The 18,878-nt window shown below is 46.0% G+C and overlaps 1 protein-coding gene across 1 annotated transcript in view; it reads left to right on the top strand.

The window, feature by feature from the left end:
- The window catches only part of LOC137327705 (ethanolamine kinase 1-like), a 363,642-nt gene extending 344,976 nt beyond the window's left edge, over nucleotides 1–18,666 (top strand). The window contains exon 8 of the mRNA XM_067993503.1: nucleotides 18,479–18,666. Within this exon, the coding sequence (XP_067849604.1) occupies nucleotides 18,479–18,551 (73 nt within the window). The 3' untranslated portion in view covers nucleotides 18,552–18,666. The remainder of the gene's footprint in view (nucleotides 1–18,478) is intronic.
- Nucleotides 18,667–18,878: the final 212 nt, after the last annotated feature.

Genomic DNA, 18,878 nt, shown 5'->3' with positions numbered 1-18,878 from the left:
GAGGGAGACTTTTATACATCAGTTTTTGGGGGGGAATGCCACTCCATGGAATTGTTATAGAGCTGCATGCTAACACAGACTCGAAGAGGAAGACTGGAGTTAAGCTAGGTCTGTTACCATTATAAATGCCAATCGCTAGACTACCTACAAGTACTGCAAGTAAATATTGATACTTTTATAATGGGCTAGATTTTGCTATCAAAATAACAGTGAGACTAATGGCACTCACCGTTATTTATGCATAAATGGTACAGCAATTTCAGGCGAGGAGCAGATGTGTGGTTAAATGCCAATATCCAAAAGTTGCTTTCCAAGTTGCGTCGCTCCACCATTAGCTTTGTGAAAATGGCATCTCACAGTCTGCCAACGCATTGAATGGCATGACGTCACTGTATTTGCACAATACGAACTAAACTAGCCACCGGAAGTAAAGTCTTGTCATTACAAGCATAAGGACCTTTTCAACAACGTGATAATTGTTAATTACAGCCAATCAACCTCTCTGGCACAGAAAATTAACAATTACAAGTGTGGAGTCTCATTCCTTCAGATATTAATTAATGTTGGAGATTTTAAAAATGTCAAATTTAAAATATTATTTTTTAAAAATGTACTTTTCCTTGCTGTCTCTTTTTTCTCTCTCCCTTAATCCAATCTTTTTTTCCCTCTCTTTATTTCTCTTTCCGTACCTGATTTGACATTGAATTCACCCACTCTAATTTACACTTCCTTCTCCGTCCTTCCTCTGTTTATTTCTCAAACCTTCAATCTGATTGGTTGAGGAGATAAACAGTTGCTTGCCCTGTTTCCCTTGCTGTGACATTATCAGCTCACACTTCCAGCAATTTACGACGCAAAAAACTTTAAAGCCTAACCGTGCACGAACAAGTCTAACTAACGGCAGACACCTTTAATGCCCTGCTACAGCAAAATCTGGGACAGTGTCTTTTTTCCGATTGAGACAGACACAGAACTTTTCAAAGTATTTTGAAATGGAATGTTGTGACCCACACAACAGTTTTGATATGTAATAAATAGAGAAAGTTTCGCAAATTTGTTTTTTTGTTTGAAGTCATTTTTTAGCACCAGCATTTCTAACTTTGCTTTGATGTCTGCCCTAGGGCATCACTGGGTTACCTTGATTGGTGAATTATGCAAGGGTACACTGTACTCCATATAACAAAAGCCAGTGATCTAATCGAGTGGGTCAGGTAGCAACTGACTCTGGAGAGCAAAGTTCAAGCAGTTTGTAGCTCTCTTTGAGATCCTGATGTGGAAGTTTTGGTTTCTTGTGAGCTGCAGGTCTCAATGCTGATGCTGTCATTGCTTTATGATTTTCACACTGCAGATTTCTTAAAATTATTGCTCAAGTATGTTCTTGCCATTCCTTAGTACTCTTGAAGGAGGGGAAGGGGGGTGTTCATGAACTGCAATCAAACAGTCACCCGGACAACCTATTCCAGACCTCCATCAATGCCGATATGAACTAGCCATTAGCACGTGTACAAGAGTAGGTCAGTCATAACTCTTCTGGTTTTCCTTTCCCTCTCTTATCATGGGGAAGTCTCTGGCCTCCACTCCCCCAGTTCTTGATTTGGAAATGCCTCAGTGTGCCGTGATGTGTGTCCTAGCAACGGGGTCAGAGCAGCAATGGTGGAGGTGTGGGAGCAGCCATTTCTCTGCCCATGGCAGGTAAACGGATTGGGAGATAAAAGCCCGGGAGGAAAAAAACAAAGAACCCCTCAAAATATTTCTGCAAGCTCTATTTTCCCTTCCACCTCCAATTTTCTCATCTCCTTTCCTGAAGGCACTGACTCAGGCTCCACAAGTGTCAGAGTCCTTCAGTACTTGCTCCAGTAACAATTTTATATGTGAGTCTTGACAATGCGTTTCAGCAGGTTATTGAACATTGAGACATATCACAAATGATCAGAGCCTGAACCTGCCCTCGCCCAACATCCACAATAGAAATCAGGAGTGAAAAACTTGGCTAATTTTTCCTCTCCCAAGCCCAGAGGCACGAAGGCCAGTTGTAGCACTTCTACAGATATCCCAGCTGAGAACAGCTAATTCAGCACAGACCTGGGACTAAAGCTGGCCTATATGGCAAACCGAGCAACAGAGTTGTTTTATGCTAATTACTATCTTTATTAAGAAGTATCCTATTCCAGATTATTTTTAATGGTAATCACTGTAGTAAGACGAAAATTCAAACAGCATTTTGGGTGTGCCCTTCTGTTTCCTTGAAGTACTTTCATTGTTGCCTTAGCTTTGCTTAGATTTAGCTGTTCTTTCATCACTAGGGTTTCACTTAATCCCACCTTAATCTTCAAATTTGTGTTGAAACCAATTTTGAATAGACCAGATATCGTTTCCGCCTCAATAAAATTGTAACAGGTTTCTTCTTTGCTAGCTCTCAATCACATAACCACCTTGCTCGACTGACGAGCACAGTCTCATCACTTCAGGTTAACATAAGAACATAAGAAATAGGAGCAAGAGTAGGCCATATGGCCCCTCGAGCCTGCTCCGCCATTCAATTAGATCATGGCTGATCTTCGACCTCCACTCCACTTCCCCGCCTGATCCCCATATCCAGTGATTCCCCTAGAGTCAAAAAATCTATCAATCTCAGCCTTGAATATACTCAACGACTGAGCATCCTCAGCCCTCTGGGGTAGAGAATTCCAAAGATTCACAACCCTGAGTGAAGAAATTTCTCCTTATCTCAATCCTAAATCGCCGACCCCTTATCCTGAGCCTATGCCCCCTAGTTCTAGACTCTCCAGCCAGGGGAAACAGCCCTTCGGCATCTACCCTGTCAAGCCCTCTCAGAATCTTATATGTTTCAATGAGATCACCTCTCATCCTTCTAAACTCCAGAGAGTATAGGCCCATTCTACTCAACCTCTCCTCATAGGACAACCCTCTCATCTCAGGAATCAATCTAGTGAACTTTTGTTGCACCGCCTCTATGGCAAGTATATCTTTCCTTAGATAAGGAGACCAAAACTGTACACAGTACTCCAGTGTGGTCTCACCAAAGCTCTGTACAATTGCAGCAAAACTTCCTTACTCTTGTACTCCAACCCCCTTGCAAAAACAGCCAACATACCATTTGCCTACCTAATTGCTTGCTGTACCTGCATGTTAACTTTCTGTGTTTGGTGTACAAATCTCTCTGAACTCCAACATTTAATAGTTTCCACCATTTAAAAAATATTCTGTTTTTCTATTCTTCCTACAAAACTCTATAACCTCACATTTCCCCACAATTATACTCCATCTGCCATCTTCTTGCACACTCATTTAGCCTGTAAATATCCTTTTGCAGGCTCTTTGCTTCCTCCTCACAGCTTACTTTCTCACCTAGCTTTGTATCGTCAGCAAACTTGGATACATTACACTTGGTCCCTTTACCTAAGTCATTAATATAGATTGTAAATAGCTGAGGCCCAAGCACCGATCCTTGCAGCACCCCACTAGTAACAGCCTGCCAACGTAAAAATGACCCGTTTATCCCTACTCTCTGTTTTCTGTCCATTAACCAATCCTCTATCCATGCTAATGTATTACCCCCAACTGCATGATCCCTTATCATGTGTAACAATCTTTCGTGTGGCACCTTATCAAATGCTTTTTGAAAATTCAAATATACAACATCCACTGCTTCCCCTTTACCTACCCCATTAGTTACATCCTCAAAAAACTCGAATAGATTTGTCAAACACAATTTCCCTTTCATAAAACCATGTTGACTCTGCCTAATCATATTATGATTTTCTATGTGCTCTGTTACCACTTCCTTAATAATGGATTCCAGCATTTTCCTGACGACTGATGTCAGGCTAACTGACATATAATTCCCGAGTTTCTCTCTCCCTCCTTTCTTGAATAGTGGGGTTACTTTTGCTACCTTCCAATCCACTGGGACCCAATCTAGAATCTAGGGAATTTTGGAAGATCACAACCAACTGTCTCTGCAGCCACCTCTTTTAGAACCCTAGGATGTAGGCCTTCAGTTCCAAGAGATTTGTCGGCTTTTAGACCCATTAATTTCTCCAGTACTTTTTCTTTAATAATATTAATTACTTTAAGTTCCTCACTCTCTTTAGACCCTTGGTTCCCCACTATTTCTAGTATGTTTATTGTGTCTTCTACTGTGAAGACAAATACAAAATACTTGTTTAACGTCTCTGCCATTTCCTTATTCCCCATTATAATTTCTCCTGTCTCAGCCTCTAAGGGACCCACGTTTACTTTCGCTACTCTCTTCCTTTTTACACAATTGTAGAAGCTCTTAAAATCTGTTTTTATATTTCTTGCTAGTTTACTCCCATATTCTATTTTCTCCCTCTATCAATTTTTTGGTCATCCTTTGCTGGTTTGTAAAACTCTCCCAATCCTCAGGCTTACTACTCTTTTTCGCAACATTATAAGCCTTTTCTTTTAATCTAATACTATCCTTAATTTCTTTAGTTAGCTACGGATGGACCACTTTTCCTGTGGAGTTTTTAATTCTCAATGAATGTACATTTGTTGAGAATGATGAAATATTTCTTTAAATGTTCGCCATTGCTTATCTACCATCATGGGCCTGATTTTAGCAGGCCTGCAGGTTTCCGGCGGGTTGGGTTTCGGGTGCGTGGCCTCCGCGCCCGGTGAAATTAGTGGGTTGCCCGCGCGATCGTAGCAGGCAAACCACTAATGGGATCCAATTACCTGCTCCTCCAGGTTCCGCGCTGCAGGTCTGCGTGTCGGGCGGGCTGCGCATGCGCAGTACGATCTGTCAGCTGGAGGCTCTCTAGTTAAAGGGGCAGTCCTCCACTGACAGATGCTGCAACCAATGGAACAAATTACAGCATGGAGCAGCCCAGGGGGAAGGCTGCTCCCAGTTTAATGATGCCTCACCCCAGGTATCATCAGATGGGGTGAGGAGGAGGGGGAGGACAGAGATCTTCCACCCGGCGGGCGGGAGGAAGCGGCCTGCCTCTGCCACCAAGAAGGCCTGGCTCGAGGTGGCAGAGGGGGTCACCTGCACCACCAACATATCGCCCACCTGCATACAGTTCAGGAGGCGTTCCAATGACCGCAGTAGGTCAGCCACAGTGAGAACACGTAGTCTTTCCCCTACACTCCGTCTGCCACAACACTGCCCCCACCCCACATCTCCTTCGGCACCGCCAACACTACTCTGTCACATCACCCCTCATACCCACTCAAACCCCATCCTCATCTTACCTGCACCTACTCACCTCGCCAGTACTCACCCCGCCACTAACACGCAACCCAATCCTCATACAATCTCATGGCTCTATCCCATACGCACCCTCTCGTGCATCTCCCTCATGGCCAGCCTCACTCAACCTGCCACCACCTGTGCTGCAGCCACAGGGCATGCATCACATATGTGCAGTAGGCAGCGTAAGGCAAACGTGTCGTGAGCATGAAGGGGATGCACAAGGGTGTCTGAGGGTTTGTCATGGGTGTTACCTATATTGAATTTCAGAGCAACAAACATCACACATTATATTGGCACCACCACTGCCATGTCTCCGCGAATCCTGTCTGTTGTGTGCAATAATGCCCGCTCCTGGGTATCACTATGAGGACCCACCACTGATGCCACCCAGTGTGTCACTGCAGAGTAGGTGCAGGTGTATTTGCAGGGCTCTTCCGCGCAGACGACTGAGAGACATCGGCGGTGTACCCGGCTGCACCCTGGAAGGATGCGGAGGAGAAGTTGTGGAGGGCAGTGACAGGTAAGCAGATGGTGCTGGGGCCAGCCAGGAGCAGCTCGGCATGAAAGAGCCTGCAGATCTCCACGACTACATGTCAAGTGAATCTGCACCTCCGTGTGCACTGCTGCTCGGAGAGGTCCGGGGAGCTGCGCCTCGGTCTGTGGACCCTGTGGCGAGGGTAGTGCCCTCTGCGACGCATCTCTCTCTGCGGTTGCCCTCCCTCCTGCTGTGCAGGTGGGCGTGCAACAGCACCGTGTTGGGGGGCTCCACGTCTCTGCTGCGGACGGCGTGGACTGCGAGGCTGCTGGGGCTGGTCATGCTGTTCATCCTCCGAGGGTGTCCACGCACCACCCATCTGGCAGGTGTTGGTCTGAGGGGTTGTGCAGGGTAGGTGGGTGCGTCCTCGGACTGGGGCTGCGGTTTCGCGTCGGTCTGTCCTCTGGCTTGGCGGGGGGTGGTGGGGGGCAGGGGTTGCCCTATGTGACGCGGTGGCCTCCTGCGTGGGTGAGGGCTCTCCCCCCACCCCCGTGGAGTGCACCTTGGCAGCTGCCACAGGCTGCTGGCTGCAACACGCCTGGTTGGAGGGAGACTGTTTCCCCCAGTGTGTGAAACACTCTGCGTTGAAGGTAAAATCCCACACTTGCTGTTTTGACAGCTGATTCAGCTCATTTAATGACCTCAACAAGCAAGGTAAGTACACTCAAGTGGAACCCCGCTGGCTTTAATTGCCTGCGGGATTCCCACCAGCGGGGGCCGCGCATGCAGCCCCGCACGTCATCGTGGTAGCCGGAAGTGGTCGGGATCGTGGCGCGATCCGGTCACGTGACTGGATATCGGGATTTTCGGGGCCCCCCCGCTGGAAACCCACAGGAAACCCGACGGTAAAATCGAGCCCCATGTCTTTTAATCTAATTTCCCAATCAACCTTAGCCAACTGGCCCCTCATACCTATGTAATTGGCTTTGTTTAAGTTTAAGACTCTAGTTTCGGACTTAAGTACGTCACTCTCGAACTCAATATTAAATTCTATTATATTATAATCGCTCTTCCCCAGAGGATCCCTTGCTATGAGATCACTAATTAATTCTGTCTCATTATACAAGGCATGATCCAAAATAGCCTTTCCCTGGTTGCTTCTATGACGTATTGTTCTAGGAAACTGAACTGAGATTGGCACTGCTTATCACAGTGCTGGAGTCTGACACTGAAAAGCAAATGTTTAAATGTCAAGGCATAAAGTCTTCAGTAACAAAAACGCACAATTGCAAAACTACAATGCTGATCTATGTCACATAGAATTTTGTTTGAAATAGAATGCAGATGGGAGATTACACATCTTTCATGCAAACATTTAACATTTTAGTTTCTTTTTTTCCACTCCAATTTCCTTTTTTCTTGAAGGACTAATGCTGGGATGTGATTGCACAGGTGCTGTCCCTGCTCTAGTATTTTACCCAAGTGTTCATTGGGACTCTGGAGAGAGAGGGCATAATTTTAACATGGCAGTGGGATCTCAGCAGAAGCGCGAATAGTTGTGTGAGAAACCCAGAAATATTTTCTGTGGGTCGGCTCGAGTGATCGCAACTAAATTGAACGCCCATAATGTTACTTCCGGGTTTCGCGTCTCTGTACTGCGCACCCGAATGACGTGCTGTGCACTGGAGTATTTAAAGGGCCATTTCAAGCATGGATTTTGAGGGAGAAAGGAGGAATGTTCAGAGATGCAGCATCACAGGAGTAATGATGTGGAGATGCCGGTGATGGACTGGGGTTGACAATTGTAAACAATTTTACAACACCAAGTTATAGTCCAGCAATTTTATTTTAAATTCACAAGCTTTCGGAGGCTTCCTCCTTCCTCTTTCACATCGTTCACCTGACGAAGGAGGAAGCCTCCGAAAGCTTGTGAATTTAAAATAAAATTGCTGGACTATAACTTGGTGTTGTAAAATTGTTTACAATTCACAGGAGTAAGGCAGCACTCCGGTTTAGCGACTCCTCTCTTGAGTTTCTACTGGCTGGTGTGAGGAGCAGGAGGGAGATACTATACCCAGCTGATTGGAGGAAGAGCCCTGCCTCTGTCACCAAGAAGGCCTGGCTGGAGGTGGCGGAGGAGCTGAGAAGCAGGAGCACAGTGGCAAGGTCGCAGATACAATGCAGGAAGCGCTTTAATGACCTAACCAGGTCGAGAAAAATGAGTGCAGTTACTGATTCAGCTACATCCTGTGATGTACATTAGCCCCTCTTTCACTCTGTCTTACCAAGTGTACTCCATCATGTCACTCCTCACACCCACTTGTCTCATTATCAATTTAACTTCACTTTCTGTGCACTTCCTCACCTCCCCATTTGTGAACCCATCACTCCCACTCATCCTGATGCAAAGTGATGAATCTGTCTGACAGTCACCTTCTGATGCATCTGTTTCATTGGCAGCCTCACCCAAAGCAATGCATCCATCAGGTGACCGCTTCACCTTCACTCACTTGCACGTCTGTTCTTTCTCCCCTTGTAGGAGAAGAGAGCCCAAAATGCACGGGAGAAGAGTAGGACTGGAGGGGGCCCACCACAAATAGTGCCCCTGACAGATGTGGAGGAGGAAGCAATGGACATCAGTCGCACGGTTGTATGCCTGGAGATGGCGAGACTAACAACCTGCAAACGGCTGGTGACAGAACTTTAACATCCTTTACACACATCGTGAATTGATGTTATCAGTGATTGACCTGTTGTGCACCTCAGTTTGCTCATTGCAAACTAATGTCTATGATGATTCTTAATATTGCTTTATGTTCTCTTCCAGGGCCTTCACAGATTGATGAGGAGGCAGGCACCATGGAAGAAGGCGATTCCTCAGAGGACTCAATTCCACTGAGGGCGCACCGTCACATGACATCCAGCCATGTACCAACGCAGATACTCGCACTTCGGTGGGACCTGTTAGCCAGATAGTTGGGTTGTCACCTTTTGATTCACTACTCACAAGTATGCACAAGCAGACACTGGAGAGTCTGTGCTGGGGGGCACATTGCTCTCCAAGCTCTGCTCAGCTGAACACAGATGCTGAACCCTGGGGGACGTCATTGAGAGTGAGAATGATTGAGGTACTGCTCCACCTTTGTGAGGGAATGGAAAAGGTGTCATGCACACTCTCCACAATAGCGCAGAGGATGAAGGAGTCCAATTCCATCGCTAGTGGATTGGTGGCGCAGGTTAGTGTGGGAATGTATGCAATGGAGAGAATGGCCGCCTCCATTGAGCTTCAAGCACGACTCTCAAATGAGTCCATGCAGACCATGATAATGGCCGTGCGCACTCAGGGTGACCAATATTCTGCCGCCTTAAGCAGGCAGACAGATGCTTTAGCAGTAGCCTTACAAGGCATCACAGATGTCCTCCAAGCTGTTGTCCAGCAGAGTGGTAGGAGTGATGTGGCCATGGCTCTGGAGAGGTATAAAGGCAAACGTGGACATGGAAGTGGGGACTCCAATCAAAGCGCTCCCACGTCTCACCCATTGCCCCCCCTCAACCTGTACCCGCAATGTTGCCTCCTCTCCCAACGGCCAAGTCTGCCCCTGCACAAGTGCAGGTAGCCCTCATGGGCTTCAAAACCCAGAGGTCGTAGGGCGGAAGCATCTAAGCAGTCAGGGTATGAATCTGAGCAACCTACCAATACCTCTGCTGAAGCCACAGGGAATGCACCACTTAGAAGCACTAGGAAGTGGAAGGCTAAGGTTTTGTAATCACCAAGGGTATGCACAAGGGTGTCTGGCAGAATGTCATATTTTTCATTTATACTTGTTTTTTGTTAAATGCACGTTAAATGTTGTAATTCTCACCACCACTGTCACGTCTTGCCCATTCTTGAATCCCTTTTGTGAAAGCGCCCTTTCATGTGCTTCATCATGAATGCCAAAACTTGATGCCACCCATTGTGCACATGTACAATGGATGTATGAGTGGTTGAAGGACTGTTATGTGCAAACGGAATGGGTTGGTGGTGGTGTTTCTTCCAGGTGGTCTGAGTAGTTCGCTATCTTCACTTTGCAGTTCTCATTATGAGAACCTGTTAGGTACAAGTGAATCTCTGGCATCGCAAGCAGCCGTGTGCGCCGTTACTCTGGTGATGGGTTGCCCACCTTCGTCGCCGTCGTCCTTATCCTCCTCCCCCTCCTCATCCTCATCCTCCTCCTCACCCTCATCCTCCTCCTCACCCTCATCCAGCTCCTCCTCCTCATCCTCTTCTTCAATGTTGCCAGCACATGAAGATGCTTCATGAGCGCATTGGAGCTCCACCTGTAACCCTCTCTGTTGAGCGATGTTGTACAAGACACAGCACACGACTATTATTCTACACACCCTCACTGGTGAGTACTGAAGGGATCCCCCAGATCGATCCAGGTACCTGAAGTGCATCTTCAGCAATCCTATGGCTTGTTCAGTGGCAGACCTGGTGGTGATGTGACTGTCGTTGTAGTGCTGCTGTGCCTCGTTGGTGGGGTTTCTCACAGGTGTCATGAGCCACATCTGCAGGGGGTATCCCTTATCTCCAAGGAGCCAGCCCTTAAGTCTGTCTTGTGCATGGAAGAGGGCTGGGATGTTGGACTCGTGCAAAATGAAGGAATCATGGCAGCTGGCAGGGGATTTGACACACACCTGCAGAAACCTCCTCCGTTGGTCGCAAACCAGCTGCGCATTGACGGAGTGATATCCTTTTCGGTTGGTGAACAGTCCTGGCTCGTGTGGAGGTCCTCGGACGGCTACATGTGCGCAATTGCACCCTGCACCCGTGGGAAGCCAGCCAGAGAGTTGAAACCCACTGCCCTCTCAGCCTGGCTGATGCCCTCACAGGGGAAGTTGACGTAGTTGGATGGCCTGGCAAACAAGCCATCCGTGATCTGTCATATGCACTTATGTGCAGACAACTGAGAGACCCTGGAGATGTCACCAGTGGCGCCCTGGAAGGATCTGGAGTTGAAGAAATTGTGGGTCGTGGTGAATTTAACTGCGATGGGCAATGCATGGCCTCCAGGTCCAGCCGGGAGCAGCTCTGCATGAAGGAGCGTGCAGACGTCTGCGACCACCTGGCGACTCAATCTGAGCCTGCGTTGACACTGCTGCTCAGAGGGTTCCAGGAAGCTCAGCCTCTGCCCATAGACCCTCTCACGTGGGTAGTGCCGCCTGCGACCACAGCCCCTCCATTGGTCCCCACTCTGCTCTTCTCCAGGTCCTTGTGGCTCACCTCTGTCTTGTGCACCTGCAACTCCCAGAACTGCACACCGTGCCTGCCATGGATGGTGATGTGCCTCCTCCTCAGATGTAGTGCTGAATAAATCCATTACACCCTCCCCCCCCCATCCTGATGTTGTCAGTTTGAGGGGATCCAAAATGTTGGTAAATTTGTCTGAACACAAGAATTCTCAGTGTGAACAAAGAAATCTCAATCTAAACACAAAGAACTCCCAGCCAAAGGTTTGTCTGAGAGAATTGAGTGCCCTGCTGCAATAACTCACCTTTTATTCACATGTTACCAATCACTGGTTTAAAGGTGTGTTTTAGAGGCTACGGGAGACACGTTCAGGTAAAGTTAAAATGGTTTGTGTAACTCAATACACAAAACGTTAATCCCCTTAAGTGGTTTAAATGCCTAAATTGGCCCTTTAAATATAGGCCTGCCGGCTTTACGTGCTGGACGGACTTCTGGTTGTGGAAGTGGGTGCGTTTGAGCTGGGATGCGGTCCCGCTCCGAAAATTTATTATTTTCACTGCTCACCCGCCCCTAACCCACCCGTTCTTGGGGGTTAAAATTTACCTCCCAAGTGTCAGCTGTCTATTTGATCACAGCTGATCCCAATGCTGTTCTCACCCAACTTCCACACAGGACAAATCAGCACTAAGTAACAATCAGCAGAAGTTCTGGCTGATTTTTCCCTTCCGCTGATGTCAGTTGCAGTACCCCTACCATCATCCTGACGCAGATCAGGCAATTCAGCACAAATCACGGATCAGACCTGCAGCCTTCCTAGTCTGTATAGCTCAGTTCCACACTGAACAGTGTACTTATTAACTGAGCCACCAGATAACCTGAAGCTCAAAACTTAAGAGCTTTTCTGAGTTAGTCTTTAGTTCACTTGTATCAAAGTCACTGTGCCTTTTAAGTATTGTTACCCACGCTAAACCTTTGAGACTGCAATGCAATAATTGAGAGGTGGACCAGTGCATTCAAAATTCCAATACTAATAATCTGAAGTGGTGATGAGATGAGTTCATATGTTTTCTGCATGTCCAGATTATGTATGTTTGTTACACACTCAGTATGTAGGGATGGTTCATACTCAACAAATAAACTTATACATGGTACTCACCATGCAGTAACTAATACGGATGCAGCTTTTCTGTCTAAACTAAAAAACTTCAAGTGTAGATTATCACCATTGAGATAACTCAATTTGGTCCACCCGCTACCAGAACACTGACGAGTTATCTCCTTGAACATTTTGTGCTTGTGAAGGACATGTTGAGAAAGATGTCAAAGTTTAACCAGGTCCCTCTAATGCTGCAATCAATATGTCTTCTGTGGAGTTGGAAATAAAAAATTTGTTAGGGTATAATAGAGGGTGCAGTACTTGTCATCTGGCCATGATATTCATGATCTGAGAAGGCTTGATGCTGGCACTGGGTTCAGATATTCCATTCCCCAGCACTGACATCTTCACCTTTAACGAGCACAAAAATTAATCGAAAATACATTTGAACCTATAATAATGTACATTTTTGACTAAATAAAATGGAGAAATCTCTAACTTTTCTCTCTAATGTTTATCTAACTATTTCATGAAGCCTGGCAGGCAGCATCACTGAAGTGTGTGGAAAAATTGTATGAGCAACTGGGCAGCTCTACAATCTATGTTCATATAAGTACACAAGTTAACCGGGACCATTTGACTAAGCAGTTTGGCTCACTGGTGAAACATCAATTCCATATTCCTGTGGGATTTTCCTGTTAGGCCTTCTCTGAAATGTTAGCCAAAAAAACTTTACGAATTATTGAGATAGTCTCAAATGCCTTGATCAAGGCTGATTGAGCAGTGACTCCACCTCTTATAATTTGACTCCAAAGGGTTTAATTTCCTGTGGTAGCACTCCAGTTAATGCATAATGCCTATAATCCTATTGTCTGTTACTTTAACACAGTTATTAACATGTTAAATGTAATCGGGTTAACAAGTGTATTAAAAAGCAAAGATATTTTATGCAAATACATTAGCCATTGTGCTACCAGAGTAAATTAAACCTGGAGCTAGTCTCGAGCTGTTGCCAATACTTGGGTGGGGCCAAGAAGCAACTAGCTAGCTTCAGTTAAAATTTCCTTTTCAGGAAGTAGAATAAACTGCTCCAAAATTTCAAGCTCTTAGATTCTTCTCTTTAAAAATTCAACTTTCCATTTATCTTGTCTTCATAACTAAGAAAATAAAGCTATAAAAATTAAAACATCTTCCATTTTGTTCAGGAGGCCCACATTATGAAGTCTTCATTGAGTGTTATTCTTCAGCACTGTGACATTTGTACATATTAAGATACAGTGCACTGTCTGAACATTCAATATGTTGCATTTTGTTGGAACCTAGTACTGCTCTCCAAATAAAGATAACTCAAATGAAATCAATCATTTTGTAACAAATAAGATAAAAGTCCTAGAAATGGGCTCAAAACACATAAATCTCATGACATCGATTAAATTTAATGCAAAGTGTAAAGTATGCACATGCTGAACATAGAAAAAGTAAATGACATACATACTTCATGAATGGTGTTAAAGTAGCTGAGGATGAAGTTGAAAGCGATCTAGTAGACTCTAGATTCACATGTCCAACCAATGCAGAGCAGCAATCAACAAACATTTTGAATTTAGTAGTCGAAACAGTACAATATAGTCAGAGAAGTAATGACCAAACTTTATAGTGCTCTGGTTAGATCGCACCTGTGTCCAGTCCTGATCACCAAGAAATAAGAGAGACATTCAAGCACTGGAAGCAATGCAGAGGAGATGATTTCGAGAATGCATCCTCCTTAAAAGCAAATATTTTAGCTGTTGTTAAAATAAGGACAAGGAGACCCCTATGGTCACATCAGTCCAGATTTAGCGGGCCCTGCAAAACATGTGCTAGGCATGGCTGGCTGCAAAGGCCAAGCTAATCCGCAACTTGCTATGCTGACTATGCACAATCTTGCAAAGGTCAGGTCATTTCAATAATTAAACTAAGCTTTGTCCTTGTGCCAGTAGTTGGCCTAATAGGGCAGGTGGAAAGTATGGCTGGCAGCTCAAAATTAAAGGGATGTGGCCACTTAAAGATGCACATGGGGACGAATGTGGTTTCAAGTCATTATTAAGATGCAAAAGAATTCAAAATATTTGTCAGCCTTTGCCAAAACTCTGGAAAATAAAATGAAAGGAAATCCAATGTGGAGGCACAAATAAAGAGTCAATGTACAAGTGAAGGAGCAGCACAGTACCCATTGCCCTCTTTGATAGCTGGCAAAGTGGACACACTGCTGCATGAGCTGAGCGCAAGGAGCATTGCTCTATTTGGTGCTTCAGCCCTTCCCAGAGAACAACAGTGCAACTTACCTGTGAGGAGGCGCAGGTCTCGCTCCATAGTCCATCAGTAAATGGATGCCATCTATGATGCTCTCCATTCTTGGGAACCTTGCCATCCAAGCGAAGCTCCTTGCTCTGTAGAGCTGATCTCTCCTTTCCACATGAGAAGTAATGAACGTGCCACCACTCACGAATAGGGCTTCTGTCACATTCTTGATGCATCTGTGGACAGCCAACTGATTAACATACATCAATAGTGGTGGCTTGGAAAAAAGCCAAACGCAATAGTGACTGTAACACCCATGGGATGAGCCATCCTGAGGCACAAGTTGTCTACAGATTTTCCTCCAGGAAATGGCATAGATATATGGCAGCTCCCTTCGTGAAGTGGAGGTGCTGAAGATAATCTTCTCTGGAATAAAAACAGAAAATGCTGGCAATACTCAGCAGGTCAGGCAGCATCTGTGGAGAGAGAAACAGAGTTAATGGGCACTATTTTAGCACCCGTGATCGGGTGCGTTCCTGGCGGGGTGGGGGGGGGCTCCGAAAATCGGGGATTCCCGGGACGGATGGGGAGCCCGGCTCCAACCCGCCCACTTCCGGGTTTCCCACAGACGTGCTGACATGCGCATGCAGCCCCCGCATGTGGGACTCCCGCCAGCAATTAAAGCCGGTGGGGTGCCACTTAAGCTATTTATTTTGGTATTTCAGGTCGTTTACAGACCTGATTAATGAGATATTTTAGGAGGGTTGGGATTTTACAAACAACTGGGACTGTTTCCCGTACTGGGGGAAACACTCCCAGTTCAAATGGACATGTTGCAGCCATCGGCCTGTGGCAGCTGCAAAGGTCCATTTGACCGGGGCGGGGGGAGACCCTCACTCATTGCAGGAGGCCACTCTGTCACTTTGGACAGAGTTCGGCCTCCACCACCCTCCTCCAAACAATAAAATTCACCAACTTGCATACTTACCCCGGTGTCCAGACACATGTACCTACCTTGCGGACCCCCTCAGATGTACATCTTCCGGATGGGGGCCGCCGTAGCTGCAGTCATGACCTCCTCGGAGGGCGAACAGCATCACCAGCCTCGCCGGCCACGCTGTCCACCTCTGACACGTGGAGCTCTACAACACAGTGCTGTGACACATCCATCTGCATAGCAGGAGGGAGGGCAACCACAGAGAGAGATGCGTCGCAGAGGGGACTACCCTCGCCACAGGGTCCACAGACCGAGGCTCAGCTTCCTGGACCTCTCTGAGCAGCAGTGCACACGGAGGCTCAGAGTCACTCGACATGTCGTTGTGGACATCTGCAACCTCCTTCATTCAGTCATCTGCACAAAAGAGCCCTGCAAATACACCTACACCCACTCTGCAGTGACACAATGGGTGTCATCAGTTGTGGGTCTTCATTGTGATCCTCAGGAAAGGGCATTATTGCACAAACCAGACAAGATTCGCAAAGACGTGGCAGTAGTGGTGCCCATATAATATGTAATGTGAGTTGATCAGAAATTAAATATAAGTAAAAACCATGACAAACCCTCAAACACCCTTGTGCATCCCCTTCATGCTCATGACACGTTTGCCTTACGCTTCCTACTGCACATATGTGATGCATGCCCTGTGGCTGCAGCACAGGTGGTGGCAGGTTGAGTGAGGCTGACTGTGAAAGAGATGCATGAGAGGGTGAGTATGAGATAGAGCCATGAGATTGTATGAGGATTGGGTTGAGTGGTAGTGGCGGGATGAGTACTGGCGAGGTGAGTAAGTGCAGGTCAGATGAGGATGAGGTTTGAGTGGGTATGAGGGGTGATGTGACAGAGTAGTGTTGGCAGTGCAGAAGGAGATGTGGGGTGGGGGCGGTGATGTGGCAGATGGAGTGTAGGGGAATGAGTAAGTGTACTCACTTTGACTGACCTACTTATGTCATTGCAGCACCTCCTGCACTGTATGCAGGTGGGCGATATGTTGGTGGTGCAGGTGACCTCCTCTGCCACCTCGAGCCAGGCCTTCTTGGTGGCAGAGGCAGGCCGTTTCCTCCCGCCCGCCGGGGGATGGTCTCTGTCCTCCCTGTCCTCCTCACCCCATCTAATGATACCTGGAGTGAGGCATCATTAAACCTGGGAGCAGCCTTCCCCCTGGGCTGCTCCATGCTGTAATTTTTCCTATTTCTTGCAGCATCAGTCAGTGGAGGACTGCCCCTTTAAATAGAGCTCCTCCAGCTGACAGACCTTACTGTGCATGCGCAGTCCGCCCGCCGTGCAGCTCAGCAGCGATTGCGTGCGGAGCAGACTGATTTCACCGGGCGCGTTACCCACGCGCCCAATCGCCCCCCCCGCCGTGAACCCGCCGCCCTGGTAATATCGAGCCGAATGTTTCAGTCCGATGACCTTTCGTCCTCTGACGTGCAGAACAAACTGACTGAGCTAATAAATGCAGGGCTTGGGATAAGATACAAAATTTATGAGGTACAGTCACATCTGCCTTTCTTGTTCCCTCAAGTACTGCTTGTCTTCCTCCAAAGGAACCTCCAAAGAAATTGACTTCCTGTCCACTTTTCTGCAAGGGAAATTGTAGCTGGAAGCAAGACGATTGTAAGCAAAAGAGTTGGGAATAAAAGTTACACAATGGAAAAATCAGGCCTAAACAGCAACAAAATTTAATGAGCCATTAAAAGTGCAGATAAAGAAATATAATAATCACAAAAAGAAAATCGAACTTGTCAACCAAAAATGTAAAAATGTACTTCACCTTTACGAAGCCCGCTCCTACAGACCAGGCTGTCTACACACTGCGGTGTCCTCACCCTTCCTAGAGGACAATAGTGCAACTTACCTGTGAGGAGGCACGGGGCCAAACTCCAAGCTGCGCCTGTTTTCAAATGGAAGGGCATTGCGGCCGGTGAGAAATTTGCAAGAAAGTCACAAGATCCAGCGAGGGACAAAGTAACTTCAAATTACGATGTATAGTGCTGAAAATGCGAGGAATTTTCTTCATCACAAAATGCAACCTGTGCTTTCCCCCAGTGAGGCTCCGCACCATTAGCCTCGTGTTCAGTACGAGCTGGAAATATTACATTTACTTACCATGATCAGCATCCATGCTTGAGAGCGATGTAGATTTCTGCAATGCTCTAGAGCAGCCAGCTGGAGACAGGCCCACCAAAGACCAAACATGGGACTTTCATGGTCCCTGTCACTCAACAGCACACTGGGTCATCTACTTCTCCATTGAGCCATTAGGGAAAAGGCTTGCTCGGGGCAGACCCAATGGATTGGTGATTGTGACATAAAATTAAATATTTTCTCTAGTTTTGTTTCAGTAGCCCTTCATAAGCAGCTTAAAAGGCTTACTTTGATAGGATGTTGTAAATTTTGTGGATTACAGACTGGAGAGAGGATTAATTCAACTTTAAACAATGTATATGATTTGTTCTGTTTGTATGTTACTGACAGTTCATTTTGAAATTTAAGTGGCGGGGTATTCAAAATCTAGTCACTCTTCTCCGAGATTTAAAAATATCTGTTCTGTTCAAATGAGGGAGACTATTTAAAAATATCAGTGAGGGATCTGATCGGTTTTAAACTGCGGAAAGAGATGCGATCTCTTGGAGGCATAGGATAAGCCCAGTAGCTAAAAGTAATTACCAGACAGGATTTATTGTTCATTTCCTGGCTTGTTATCAATAGTTTACCCAGATCTTAAGGCAAGAATGGAGGCTGTCCAAGGTATAGGGAGTTGGGACTCGTCTATGAAAGTGCTCTAAGATACAGAAATAGTCTAGGCAGAGAAGATTGGAAAAGACCCAAAAACATAATATTAGCTTTCCAAATGGGACACTGGATGCAGCTAACGCACCATGTGTTACTGACGCTATGGAATGGGCTTTTAATAATACTCTCAGGCCTTTTTGGTTGTGACTAAGGAGAAGGGAGAGGGGATGCTGTTGCAGGGTGCTAAATACTGATGTGGAACAACAGAAGACATAAAGGGTTTTACAATACTTTAAATACAACATCTCAGTGTAAGCAATGCAACTTCTTATTTACATCTTTGCCTATATACCCTGAACAAATAGATCATAAGAGAAAGAAAACTATTGGTTAATGATGTACGATTTTGTAATGAACAGGTTGGCCAGAGAACGCTTCAAACAGTACTTCAAGAAGAAGGATGAAATCCTGGCCTTGCAGCTTCCTTGTTGATGCCTGAGAACAGCTGAATTCTCATTCATTGCTATGGGAAAGCTGGAGCAAGTTGGAACCAAGGCACCAGTTAAAGGTGCTAGATGAAAATTACCAAAATTTTAATGTACCAGTTGGAATGCAACAAACATTACTGGCCTCATAACTGGACAGTGAGATTTCCTTTGCATAGTTAGTCATAATCAAGACAATGAAAATGACTAGAAGTGGATCAGTAAGATAATCATTAATGCTACAGATTATTGTTTCATTCACATTTCTCATTTATGTACTGATATTGTACATTTGAGGCAAATATTTCAGTTGACAAGTTTTGTGTTGTTTTCA

This window comes from Heptranchias perlo, chromosome 12 (genome assembly GCF_035084215.1).
Source record: "Heptranchias perlo isolate sHepPer1 chromosome 12, sHepPer1.hap1, whole genome shotgun sequence".
NCBI classification, from domain to species: domain Eukaryota; kingdom Metazoa; phylum Chordata; class Chondrichthyes; order Hexanchiformes; family Hexanchidae; genus Heptranchias; species Heptranchias perlo.
Note: the sequence above shows the minus strand (reverse complement) of the source record. Positions and strands in the feature narration are given on the sequence as shown.